Raw genomic sequence first — 14,541 nt, forward strand, 5'->3', positions numbered from 1 at the left:
CACCCTTGCGTCGGCTTCCAGGCCAATGTATTGATTGGAACTGCTTGAGGCGTTTTGGTTGACAGACTTGAGTAGTCAAGAGTGTTGTTTGTGCCAAATCGCTTATAGATGATTGTCTGTCTTAAACGGATCGTTGAGAAGTTACGCGGAAGGCTACAAGGCTCGTGAAGAAATGAGTACGGCGGGTGCGCTGCAGAAGAACATGAAGAAACAGCTTCTGCGATTTGGGCAGCTAGCTAAGGAAAATTTTGGGTTAGTGGACATAGTGTATTTTAACTGTAGGCCGATTATACCTTCTATTGCTGTATTGTGCAAATAACTCGCTGAAGTGTTTCCCCGTATACGAGGGGTTTACTAATTGGTGCATACACTTACACGGATTCTGAGGATTATTCCATAGAGCTTGTACATCTATTTTTACACAATACACTTGTTCTCTTGAGACTCCATATTGTCAGTGTTTTTATTGAAGATAGCTAGCCCAACACAGTGTAACAATTTTATAGTAAACATTTCAGTTTCATCCAGCGTGTGTGTATGTCATTTTGAAAGTGAGTACAGACTCAGTTAATATCATGCATTTGTTTCCTTTTATTGCCTCATCAAATTTGCATATTGCTTTAATATTGTAAGTTTAACTGTAGCTGGTAGTTTTGCAGGCCAGACCCTTTTTTACACAGGATCCTTATCACTTGTGCCGATATGACGAGGGTCTGGGGAAAGTCAGGGATCACATTGGGTAGACCAACTGCTTGAAATAGCTGCAGTGATTGCATCATAGTGTACCTCAAACTTGTATATGTCAAGCTATACCCATCCCAACCTACAGTAAGTATTGGCACAATCTCTCAATGGCCTACTGTACCTGAATTTCTTCTATCAAGAGTAAATAGTGGAGACACAACATTGTATTCTCCATCAGTACTTACGTATCTCCTGTTTCTATTGTGTCATATTTACAATTTCTCCTTTTCCCATTAGTAGTGGTGAGAAGAGTGAATCACTGACTGTGGCTCTACAACAGGTGATCTACATGTGATGTAATAGTGTTATTACAGGGTTTTACCTTTAATTAATTGTCAGTCGTACTAAAAATAAAACACTCAATATGAACCAACCAATGAACCACATTTTGAATTCTTGTGAGGTGTGCTATTAGTTAATTGTTATGTGATGTCACTAACAAACAAAATGTAACTGACAACCCTGGTGTATGTGAGTGGAATTTAAACTGCTGATCATTACAGCATAGAGGAAACATGTATACTTAATAAGAAGGTGATGTCTGGATTCAGTTTTAAAAGAGAACAACGTCAATGACTGATTGTTAACAAAAATGTTTAAGGTTACATTTCTTTTTTCTAAAGTTTCACATTCTGTCCTGTGATGCCTTTTTATAAAGAACATTTGGGGGGATCTACATATAATAATAAATCATATTTGTGTGGGTTCTTAACAGCCTTATATTGTACATGTTGTGCTGAACAGAGTGAGAGGAAATTAGATACCATTCGCCAACACAGTCATGTAGTCTCCAAGAAAGTACATGGTTGTGTACAAGGGTCAGGTGCTACTGTTGATAAGCATCAAGTAAGTCTGTTAGTGTGTCTGTCTCTGCTTCCTTGTGTAATGGAAGGTGTATGGATGCATGTGTGGTAAGTGAATTTAATCATTTATTTCACAGAAAAAGTTACCCAGTAATGCATTAGCTACTGCTCTTACTGAAGGAGGACAAGCCCTCGGACCAGACAGCTTGTTAGGGTATGTTATATTTCCTCCTTGTATATTTAAGATTATGTTGTTGTTGTTGTTGTTATTGTTTCTATAACAACCAAGATAGTCTATTCCACATTTGGTGTATTTGAATAAAATAAACTTTCTTTGTAGGTGCAGTAGCTACTATAACAGGTGCTACTCTTAGTGAGGTTCCTTATAAACTTGTAACCCAGGCCTAGAACACTAGTGTGAAACGCCATCCACCTCATTAATTAGACCACCTATCATGTCAAGTAGATCCCAAATATGGCTAAAGTGTACTCCATGACGTCATTAATAAGACCACCTCTCTATCGAGACCATAGAGAGGAAACTTGACAGAGAAGGAATCACTTCATAGTTTGGACGATGACAAAATCACTATAATCATAGAACTAAACTTGTTGAGGTTTGACAAATTAAAGGTTGACAACAAATTTGTCATGTTTGTCAACTTTTTCTTAAGTCAAGATCAACAAGTTTGTGTTAATGGTTCCCATGGTACCTGTTATTCCTTCAACTTGTGATTTTAGCACAGTGATGATGATATGTGGTGATTGTGAGAGGGAGCTTTCTAGTCACGAAACAACGTATGAACGAGCACTGGAGGCCGATGTGGTTTGCAGACTAAATAGCATCTTAGAGGTGTGTGTAGTGTAATATTGGCTAGTTCACTTGTGATTGTGGGTTTTGTTTTGTGTAGGAGGAAGGACCTAAAGTGGATAAGTCAAAGAAGAAACTAAACTCGGCCAGGTTGGATAAGGACACTGCCAAGAGCAGGTTAGTCCAACTCTCCGGTTTAAGCACTGAGGCTGAATAGTTAGCCAACTAGCTAAGTGTTGACAATCCATAACCACAAGGAAGTTATTAACTTGCAATATCAAAGCTACTGTTTCACTACTCTAATACAACACACACTTGTGAGCAAATGTGTCCTACACCATTTTTATTACTGTGCTCAAGTTTTTTGCTTGTTATGAATGGTAATTGGCAGAAGTGACAAAATGACTAAATTCAAATTTCACACACCTGGCTACATTGTCTTCACAAGCATATCCAGGGTTTGGCAATAGGACATGACCAGGGTGGTATACAGCAAGGGGTCTGGGGGCACAGCCCCCCAGATGCTAAATAAATTTTTAATGTAGGTTAGGGCACAAATATCTAAATCATAAATCATGTTATCTAAGTGGTCTGCATTGATCAGGTCATGCAGTGGCAATCATGGGTTCAGTTATAAGCCTAAAATAATTTGTTGTATGAATGAATAGTGAATGTAGAATCAGTTTCGACTCTGATAAATTAGATATTGTTACAACTATTAGCTAATATGCCAGTCATAACTAGCCATGACCACTTCATTATAGTATTGTGATACACGCAGGCTATATAGCTAAGTGTACATATGTCCATGGGTTGGTGCTGCAGATGCAGGTTGCAATAACTGGTGGATTCTTACATATAAATGCTGTGACTGTTCTATTAGAGTATTTGACTGACTGCTCTATTAGAGTATCTCAATTTCTGTGTGGATTTTTTTGGTGCCCCCCTCAGGATTCACCAATTATCTTGTGTATAGAGATACAGGAACTCAGTCAATAATGATCCTTTGCTATATGTGACCGGCTGAGCAAAAACCAGCTGTATTCGCACATTCCTCGAATTCCATTTTATTGCATCTCTAGTAACAAAAGAGTGGACAGCCATAGTTTTATTTGTGATGAATGGTCTTAGAGTTATAGTGCTTGACAGCCGGAACAGTGATAAACTCAATTTGTACAGTAACAATGCAGGAAATATATTACAGGCGCTTAGATAATCGCTCATAACTTACGATTGAAACAAGCTACAAATATGGGACTTGGCTCAATCTGTGCACCATGAACTGGTAAATCAATCAAGGTATAGTGCTTTCCCTGTAATCCTCGGTGTTGACAAAGAAGAAGGCCATTCCAACTAAGAAATGATGACGGTGAATTTATTACTGCATCGTAAATAAGCACCCATAATTCATGTATCCTTTGCTGTGCGAACATGAAACAAAGATTTCTTACTCTCCATAAACAGGTGAATCCATTGGTGTATAGATTTTATTGATTAGAGCTTAATTTCAGTGCATATGAATTCATGCGATTACAGCATCCATAATTTTTTCATGTAGCACGTATATTTTTATCCAGTGTATTTCAATACGGTTTTATGGAAAAATAGACTTTTGCAAAAATGGCTGGTTTTCGCTCAGTGGGTCACATGTACAGAACATAGATAGTTTCCATTATAGGAAAGACAACTTATACCTGCTGTACATATGGTCAGACCCCAGTAGCTAATTGTATAGTGTACAATTTCATTGACAACCAAGTCTGATCACTTATTGACAACCAAGGCCAGACCTACTTATTATTAGTACTTGTAGGTAGTAGTGAATGTATTGTATATTGTTGTTACTGGAGTTGTGACGTTTCAACTCCCTGGGATATCAAGCTGCCTATCCTAGTTACCAATCAATCAATCAATCAATCTCCAAGGCTAGTTTGTACTTGAAGTGATCTGTCAATCCCACTGCCAAAGTTTCTATTGTCACTACATTGCTCCCATAGCTGAGAGTCTTTGTACCACTTCTGAAATTTTATATGCTGTTTCCCTGCCACATGATTGCAGTTGGCTTCATTTGTTGTGTTGTACAAAACAAGAAATTCTTTTATTGAATTGCTAGCTTGTAGTGAAGAATAGGCAGGCCTCTGGTTTCTATACTTTGTAGGGAGTTTTAATGCTGTTGCTATGGCTGCTATAGGCATACATCAGCACAAAAGAGTGCCCAAGTACTTCCCTCCAAGATGGAATCGCTTCAGAGTAGCCTGGATGAAGCAGAAACAAAGTTTGACCATCAGCAGGTTCATCTGTTTGTGTGTGTGTGTGTGTGTGTGTGTGTGTGTGTGTGTGTGTGTGTGTGTGTGTGTGTGTGTGTGTGTGTGTGTGTGTGTGTGTGTGTGTGTGTGTGTGTGTGTGTGTGTTATGTGTGTGTGTGTGAGTGTGTGTGTGTGTGTGTGTGTGTGTGTGTGTGTGTGTGTGTGTGTGTGTGTGTGTGTGTGTGTGTGTGTGTTGTATGTGTAAATGCAATACAAAGCCAAGGTTAATTTTTGTTATAATGAAGGTACGGCTTTTTCACTTACAAGGTAGAAATCAAGAGAGTTCATAGGGGGTGGGGGGAGGGTATTATGAACACTTGTAGAAATGTATTGATACTATATAATGATTTAACTTAGGAGAGTTTAAGAAGCCATTCCCTGATTCCAGTAATATTGTTTTTTCCTACACAGGATGCATATGCCACAGACATGTTTCGGTTTCTTAGCAAAGAACACGAAATAGCTCAAGAGACATATAAGGTATGTACACATCTCATTGCTGTTGTTTGTATTATTGTATTGGTACATTTCACCGCAGTTGCTAGAGCGACAGCTAGTATGGCACAGACTGTCAGTAAAGACACTTGAAGAATACCTTCCTAAACTTCAAGCTGAGCTAAGTTAGTGAATAAGATACTATAGGTAGCTGTATGGTTTATGGGTCCCGGGTTTGTGGTAGAACCTACATGAGATGGACACTGTGAGGCCAACCGATAGTGTCTTCATTATGAAGGTGTCCTCTGATTTCTGGGTTACTTGTTTGTCCTCAAGTGTCCGTACATGTGATTGTCTCTGTGAAAACCACCAGTTGCATCAACATAAATACTCACATCTTATGAATGATTGGGGTATCAACTTAAGATTCAGCTTGTACTAGTGTTGAAACAATTATTTTGATATGACATTATTTGATTTGTTAACGCATTATTCAATAGCACTGTAGTAAGCTGTGATCAGATCAACCTAGGAGCTTGAGATTGTGAACAAAGTGGCATATTCATACTGAAAAATTCCATTTTAGAAGAGATGGAAATAGCTCTCGTGCTTTACCTTTGTGCCCAACAAAGATTTCAGTGCTTATTCATGCTAAAAGAATAATCGAATAATTGGCTGTTTTGTTCACAACTATAAAGTTGCTATTTGTTTCAGCACTGCTTCATACCCATTGCATACTACTATTACCTGGTCCTGGGTCAGTTTAAAGTTGACAGGTCAAGTATACAAGCAGTTTCAGTAGAGACAGTCACACATGTGCTTGTATTGTAGTCACATCTTCTTTTGTTCTGGTAATAGCAACCTCTACAAGTCATCCAGTATTTGCCTGTCTTCTTGAAGAGCACTTGAAGTTGTGTCAGTGTGAAGTTGCGGTGGTGATTGAGCAGTGTGTTACCACTTTAAAAGCTTTTTACATGGACACTGAAGTGTGTGAATGATCCATAATGTGGAGTGGTGTATGTGTAGTAGTGTAGCAGACTGTGATGTAACCATGGTTACCACTGTACCAATACTAGTCATGGAACTCATTCACTCAATCAAGAGTTCATAATATAATGAGCTCTTGATATAAATAATGACATGTACTTGTTGTTCACATTATTGATGTACCTAAAACTGTATAGTATAATACACAATACAGTAAAAAGAATACAACTTAATGTGTGAGTATGTGCACATGGCTGATAATGTTTTTGCTAAAACCAGGCCTTCATATTTTGTGATTTTGCAATCAACATATTGATACATGAATACAAATTGGTATCGCAATACAGTCAGAGTACAGTGGATCCTCACTAATCCAAACAGCTCTGTTTTCAAGTTGACAAAAGTCTGTTCAGAGAGAGGTGTTGGATTAGTGAACCCAGTTCAAATATTCTAATAGAACATACACTTGTTCCCAAAATACCCTAACATAACAGTCATTTTTACTGTTCGGGTTACTGGAGTTCGGATTAGTGAGGATCCACTGTATTGTGATATTATTCTGATAATGATATGTGTCACACATCACTATAGCAACTGGTTGTATGCACCAAACACAGCATGTTCACCTGCACTACCCACACAGTACACAAACACTTCACTTGATCCCATAATACCTTATCTCTCATTCAGGGGTTGTTCAGAATAGCTGGTAGTGCATCAAAGGTCAAAAACTTGGTAGCTGCATTTGATGCCAGAGCTGAGGAGATGCACCTTTATGACCCCCATACTATTGCAGGTGACCAGTGTGTCTATTTGTGTGTATATCCTGATTGTGTCTGTATGTGTGTATGTCCTGATTGTGTATGTGTTGCATACATAGGAGTACTGAAGCAATACCTACGAGATCTTCCTGATCCTCTGCTTACCTATAGGCTGTACCCTGAATGGGCCAGTGCTGTAAGGTACGTGGTAAAGTAAATTGTGGAGCTGGTTGATTAGTATGTGGTATATGCCATACTTATCCTGTGATCTAATACACACACTCAACCAGGTATATCATCTAATACACTCCTGGGTCTATTTACAACACAGAGGTGCTAAAAGCTAAGCATGTAATATTAACAATAAATGTGTATGTGTGTGTGTGTGTCCCATATCTTCACTGACTGCACAAGGTGTCAATTTGCAGTAGTGCATTATAGTTTCCCTGTGGCTTCACTGCTGACTCATTATCATGGCCATCGTCCATATTTTCGTAGTAACTGGATTGATTGTAGAGACACTTATTGTACTGTTCTACAATTGAAACACAGTGCAACAGGATGAACATAGCTGAAAACAGTTAATGAAGTGTAATGGCCTCTTCACTTCTCATCAATTAATATGTGGGGCACATGTATGTATAGACATAAAAGCGATTATAAAACTCACTAATTAAAGGATGTGACACCCATTTTACTTGCAAGTATTCCTCCCATTTCGTTTGGGATGAATACTTGCGAGCAAAATGAGTGCCACGCCTTTTATTAGCAAGTGTTTTAATCGTTTGAACTCTTGCAAGATGACGTTGTGTTTGAGCAGTACTGTATGTGCACATCACATCATCTTGTTGAAGACAAAACCTGGTAAAAATTGGCCAAAAAGGTTTGGGCGTGGCACATAAATAAACATTACCCAAAAGCCAGCCTCAGTTTTCCCAGATGATAATGAGGCAGTATTGGTTAGGTAAAACTAAGCCCAAACACGCCTTCAGATCAACCCAAAACGCTTTCAACAAGTTGCTATGGATTTTTTTTTTAAATTAATAAACAAAATTTTTAGTTGAGCAAGCCCCACACTAACGAATCGATTGTACGTACGTCTCATTTATAGAAGAAAACACGGATAACTTACAAATGCTTCCTTATAAGGCTGGTACGTACGTCCATAGCACGAACAATAATTGGTGTCATTTACTGATGTTCCATATAAGGCTGGTACTAGTCTCGCGTGCCAGACGGTTTGTGTGGGGGCGGCAAATAAACCGTCTGGTCACTGTTGCACACATTCCGGGACCACTGCCGGAATGTTGGCAGAGCCAATCAGATCGCTTCGCGGACTCTGTGATGAAACAAACACTAATAATTCAAATTCCTTAGTGTAATAAAGAACTGAATCTCGGCTACAGATCACTTTTTCGAAAGTTTAACAACGCCATGGGCTTAGGATCTTTGTTTCCCTAGTACAGGGCTCTTAAAAGCGTTCGTATAAGAACGATCGTGGTTCGCTACGGATTTGTGAAACGACAGAATTGTCGAGGAAGACGTTCAGTAATGTTTCGAATACGTCACCAGGACATTACCAGTACAATTATTGTCTTAGTCTGCTCAAAGAGGTGATTGGAACGATTATTGCATCATCCTTGGCGCAAAACAATGCCGTGATGTAATCTAATTGAATTCCAGTGAGTTCACGGAAAGTGTGCAACAGTGACCAGACGGTTTATTTGCCGCCCCCACACAAACCGTCTGGCACGCGAGACTAGGCTGGTACATACGTTTATGACACAACAATGACCGGCATGTTTTACATTCCTTTTTTTTTCATGCATCGTCAAATGAACGACACAGATGAGAGCCGAATTGCTCCTTAGACATCGCAGAATACTTAACAGATTGCGAATGGAAAGAGAAAAAAGTCAAGGTGAACCTCTGCTAAGCGCAGTTAAGGAGAGGTATAGTGGGGCCTGACAATCCTGCTGCCCCGGATAGCCAAGATGGCAGTAAGGAGAATGAGATCACACAGCAAGAATAGATCATGCTCTGGAGGAATGGGTCCAATAGCTACTGTAGTTTACAAGTGCCGGTATTACTACTTTGTTGTCTGAGCATTCTTGGCAGTCTTACAGTAGAACACTTTACTGGCTGAGGTGCAAGTTAACTTTTCTTAGCTCCACTCAGCAATAACTTGTCTAAGGTGATCTAGGTCATCTTACTATCATTTTTAAGGACTCAGCAGTTGACCTAGTGTGTGCTGAGAGTCACTTTGATTAATTATTGTCTTGTTGTTTTGTTAAATATTTGTTTGTGTTTGTGTCAAAAAAAACTACAAGCACAGAAGAGATCAATTATCATCATTTTACAAATGCAATCATTCTTCTCCATCTACAAAATACCAAAACACAATGTAGCATACATATAGCTACCTTCAATGCATAAATACAATTCTATGCAACTCAACTCACTTAGGCTCGCCCCAGCATCTATCTAGTGGCTGCCTTCAGGCAAGCGTAACTCGGTATTGGCTAAGGCTACGAGCTTGATTTTTTCACTGTTTGATGTTGCTTCAGCCGGACACTTGCCTATTGGCATACCACTGTACATACAATGCATTCTTCATGGACTTAACAGTGTCCTCCTTTGTGTCCCATTCTTCTTTGCTGGCAGCGAAAGGTGTTGATTTGGTGGTAGCACATGATAGCTTCCCTTCGTAACAGACATCGTCTGTATTTTTCATAGTGGCTACTTTGATTGCAGAGGTGTTTTTCGAACAGTTCTTGATTCGTAATGCTGTGTAACGGGTTGAACATAGCTGACAACGAAGCGTAATGGATACTCCACTTTTCAGACAATAATTAATAGTTGTCGTGCGGCACCATTTCTTTCTTTTGATGCAGTATGTATGGGTTTACCAGTAATAATAATTTTATTTTACAAAAAAAGTTAACACAAGTACACAAAAAAAATTTGGAATTTTCAACTAGAGTAGGGACCATAGCACATCGATAAAAAGTACTGTTATCTTGAGCTTCTCTGATCCTAACTGGAACAGATTGGCAATGGCATGTTCTGTTTCCTTCTCACAGTATTGAAACGACGAATCATAAACAATTTAATGTTGTAGTAACTATCCAGTGATGTCTTCTTTTACAGTGTATGATCTTTGTTCTGGATAAATTTTCGGTCAATTGTAACTGATTGTCTCTTGACTGACACTAAATCATTCAGCTCTGTAATTTCTGTCCTTTTAGTAGTTGCTATGCAAAATTGATTTGTTCATGTATCACATGATTGTTCCATGCCATTGCATTTAGCCCCTTTCCCCATAGTTGACCTCCTTCTGGCTCCTCATTGTCCTGCTCATCTACAACGACAACAGATGAAAAAGCTTCACTTGTTCTTGTTTGACTTTTATTGTCCTTGATTTGCAGCTGCAGGCAACTGTGCTGGTACTGGTTGATTGGCAGACATGGAAACTTCCACTAACAGTGTAAAGTGGATCAATTTCTTTGGCTTTCTAGCATTCATTGGACTTTGAAGATAAATTTACGGGGAATTTCTGGACCACCCTGAGGCAAATCTCAGGAGTATCTTTGAAGTATATTAATTATACAATCAAGTAATCCACCTCTCCAAATGAATAAAGAGAAAATCACTGATATCTGTTTTGGTACATGGCCTACAATTCAGTTGCTCCCCCTATCTCTCTCTCTCTTTACAGCATATGTGGATCACCCTCACAACAAAGTTCCTCGTCTTCGCCAATTATTAGATCATTCCATGTATTAATGAAAGCCCCACACAAAACATGAGTTGAAACCCACCATGTGGATGCTGATATACACAAAGCTGACACATTCTATTAACTTCCCACCACGTAAAATTAAATGTACAGAATTCAGATGCATGATATTTTAATTCCTTGAATCTCCACAAAGTTTGCCTCAATAGTTTTTATAGTAATAATAGTAAAGCATCCAATAAAGTTTTTTTGATTTGCCAACCGTTTATGCTGCCAACATTTTACGCTTCACAGTATATATAAATGCTGGTCTCGTATAATTGCAGGTTTCGAAAGAAATAGTTCAGACAATACAATAATTTATATAATGTAACACAATAAATACACAATAATCATATTGATAATAATGGCATGTAACATGACAAAACAGTCTGTCTGGTTAGTTTGAAAAGTATTCCCTGCAGAGCAAGCGTGTCTTCTTCTCCGTGAGAATCACTGCGATTGCAAGCTGCTCCACAAGCCCAACGCCTATGAACAACTCTGGAACTTGTAATGTAAATATCACATCAAGTATGAGAATAAAAGCGGATAAGCCAATAGTCGATCCCATAGCAATGGCAGTTCTGTGTAATTTTCTCAAAAGCTCTTGCTTGACGTTGTCTTGTTTAAGCTTGTATGTGTAGTACAGGTAGAAGATGAAAGCCACGACATGTACTATCTTGTTAATCAAGACCATGATGATCGTGAGTACTATTGCCTTGTAGGTGCCGTCAACTGGTATAACACAATAGCCATCTTGTTGGATTGTGTACCTGCCGCTGTCAGTTACCACATCGTAACATATCGTCAGGAAGAAGACCAACAGTGCCGTGCCCACAACGTAAATAGCGCAACGTATAAAAACTTGCTTTGATCCTCTCTCTGACATTTCCTGCTGGAGCTTGTGACTGCGGTACATGAAGTGTGCCAGCAGAATAAGAACACATGTGGCAGATAGTGCAGTGCACATGAACACTACATTGAGGACTACCGTAATAGTGTGGCATGCAAACTGGGAATTGACGGCTATTTTGACGTGTAGCATAAACCAAACGAATGATGTAAGCTGTGAGCACAATACAGTGAAGCTGTAAAGCATCAATACCTTTCCAAACAGGTTACGCAGCTTCTTAAGCATCAAATGCAGGGCAACGACATATCCACTAATCAGTGCGACCAACAAGTTCATCACCATTGATAGTATGAAGTGATAATGGAGGCCATCGGCAGCTGTAGCGTAGCAGTGTATCTCGTTATCTAGCTTAGCGATTTCCTGAGAAGTGTGGTCACTTGTTGGAGTAGTAATAATGAGACTATCAGTAGTGTATGCGATGTCCAGTCGTTCTCCAGTATCGATCATCATGATGGTACAGTTGTCAACCAGGCAGTATTGTAGGGTAGTGACTTGTTGGAGGTCATCATCACCACTAGCTGGTAGTTGTTGATTGGAACAACGGAATGATGTTACCTCACTAACTGCAGTAAGGGTAACAATGAAGAGCAGAGCAGCACAAATCATCAAATCCTCTTGTTTAACAGACAGATAATACTACAAATAGCTGTCACTGTAAAGTATGCAATATGGTTCAAAGACAGGATCAAGTAGTGCTAACAATTACAATGTACTAGTGTAATTTAAAGAAATGCTAATATGCATGTGCTGGCTTTGTGTCATTTTCAAAAACAACTGGTGTGGCCTAGGAAGTGCAAAAGGTGGTGGGAGTGTCTTGAAGCCTTTTATGTATAACAACCAAACAGTATAACTAGCAATAGCTTGGTTATAGTATCCTTGTACTATACAAGTGTAAGAACACTTAGGAACTTTTCATTACCATTGTTTGTTAACTTTTTTTGTAGCATAGTTCACCATTATTATAGTAATACATCACGTCAAAGGAAAGAATTGTACCATATTTCTGAAGCTATAATGGAATGTTTTCATAACGAGTACTTAGGTAAACGATAGTTACGGCACAGCATCATTTAGAAGGTTTCAGCTGTTTGAGTACATGCATGTCGTAATTTTTGCTCGGCTTTTTGAGAATAGTTCATAGTTGTGCTGTTCTGGGATGTTCTAATAGATCGAATAGGGAAGTAGAAGTTTCATATTTTGGCCTTCCATTAACAAAGAAAAGTTGTTACGGATTTGCGTTCACATGATCGGCTGAACTAATTTACCACTGAATGAGAACACTAGAGTTTGTAGCAATAATTTCATTTCAGCAGCAAAAAGGAAACTCCATCCAGACAAGTACCCAACCTTAAACTTACCTATCAAGAGTCATACTAAGATTGTAACACCTAGAAAGCCACCTAAAGTCTGAGCTATCTTTATGGAAACCAGCGATATCAGTGATGGTGAGTACACTGAAAGTCAGGAAACTGAGAGGGAAACAGACGGTCTACGGGTGAATGATGGCTCCCGTAATATAACTGAATCATTGAGCAATACTGTAGAGAAACTTAAAGGAGATATAGCTGGTTTAAAGTTTTGCATAGAGAACATTGCTGCTAAAGATTTATCATTTTACACAGGTTTTCCTAGTTATGAAAGTCTGATGGCTTGTTACAATTATTTAGGACCTGGAGTTGATGATCTGATGTATTGGGGAAGCAAGGACAAAGATGTTGGTCATGGACAAAGTTGAACTCTTAGTAGTTTAAATGAATTTTGGGGGGGGGGAGGGGACTATTTTAAAAATATCTGGCAGACCGTTTCAACATTTCAATTTCTACCATGTGTTGAATCTTCCGTATTTGGATCCGTTTTATGTATCTGCAATTCAAGGAAATATCTTTGATTGTCCATTTTTGATTCAATGAATGGCAAATTAATCTACTTTATTGATTTGGTATCTTAATTTGCCATTCTGAATACCAAAATTGATACAAAGTGTCAATTTTTGTATTCATTGAATGGCAAAATGGATCATTTGAAATGTAGTAAATATTTGTACATGCCAAAATCTTTTAAAGATTTGTATCCGACCACCAGAGTAATAATAGATGCCACCGACATTTTTGTGGAGACACCAGCATTACCTGAATTTCAGCAGATGACCTTTTCAACATATAACAACCATAATACTTACAAAATTCTAGTTGGTATATCGCTATTACTTTTGTGTCAAGGTTGTATCCTGGTTCCATCAATGATCAAATGTTAACTAGGAAAGTGGTTTAATAGATTTACTTGAGAAGGCAGATTCAGTAATGGTTTTAGCCTTCTCACATGACCCTAGTGGGATAGCATTTAATAAAACCCCCTTACTGGTGAGAAGTCAATGATTAAGTAGAGGTTTAATGCAGAGAAGATCTCAGATCCCAGCTGTTGTGGCTCCTCTGGTGCATGTATAGACTGCATGTTGTGGGGGATCAAGTCACCACTGGGTCTGGGATTTTTTCTGCATTCTTCGACATTTCAGTTACACGTTTCTGACTTCCTGTATTCACAGGCTTTAGCCTTCTCACAGGTCCCTAGTGGGATAGCATTTAATAATAATAATAATGGCAGACCGAGGTTTTAATATACATACATATAATTTCATACATAAAGGTGGCAAAAAGTTACACATTACTGCACATACATAATATGTTTCCTCTGCTACATCAGTTAAAGATGATGGTAGAGTTCTGTCAAATATTCTTTCCATGGCATGTTTAACATGAATTCTTAATGAGGCTATGCGGCAAGTTTCAACTAATTCAAACTGCTTCTTACCCAAGTCAAAAGCATCCCAATCTCTCAAACTCGATAAATATCAGGGAATGCGTGTAGTGAGACACCAATGCTAGCAGGAATGACAGGGAGCCTAAAAGCATATCCTGATGGTCCATAAGTATCCCTTAGGACAGCTGGTGTGGGGCATAATCAGCCTTCATCAGTCACAGGGGCAGACAGGACTGACAACAGGCT

At 38.8% G+C, this 14,541-nt stretch overlaps 1 protein-coding gene across 2 annotated transcripts in view; it reads left to right on the forward strand.

Moving 5' to 3' along the window:
• The window catches only part of LOC136251248 (rho GTPase-activating protein 44-like), a 16,212-nt gene continuing 1,671 nt past the window's right edge, over positions 1-14,541 (forward strand). Inside the window, exons 1-12 of one of the 2 annotated variants that reach the window (XM_066043667.1) lie at positions 1-252; positions 982-1,024; positions 1,489-1,590; positions 1,685-1,761; positions 2,289-2,400; positions 2,459-2,535; positions 4,550-4,649; positions 5,076-5,144; positions 5,203-5,284; positions 5,958-6,085; positions 6,777-6,882; positions 6,967-7,048. In XM_066043667.1, coding sequence (XP_065899739.1) covers positions 173-252; positions 982-1,024; positions 1,489-1,590; positions 1,685-1,761; positions 2,289-2,400; positions 2,459-2,535; positions 4,550-4,649; positions 5,076-5,144; positions 5,203-5,284; positions 5,958-6,085; positions 6,777-6,882; positions 6,967-7,048 — 1,058 coding nt within the window. In that variant the 5' untranslated portion in view covers positions 1-172. The remainder of the gene's footprint in view (positions 253-981; positions 1,025-1,488; positions 1,591-1,684; positions 1,762-2,288; positions 2,401-2,458; positions 2,536-4,549; positions 4,650-5,075; positions 5,145-5,202; positions 5,285-5,957; positions 6,086-6,776; positions 6,883-6,966; positions 7,049-14,541) is intronic. The other variant, XM_066043668.1, reaches the window with a different exon arrangement.

This window comes from Dysidea avara, chromosome 3 (genome assembly GCF_963678975.1).
Source record: "Dysidea avara chromosome 3, odDysAvar1.4, whole genome shotgun sequence".
In the NCBI taxonomy this organism is placed as follows: domain Eukaryota; kingdom Metazoa; phylum Porifera; class Demospongiae; order Dictyoceratida; family Dysideidae; genus Dysidea; species Dysidea avara.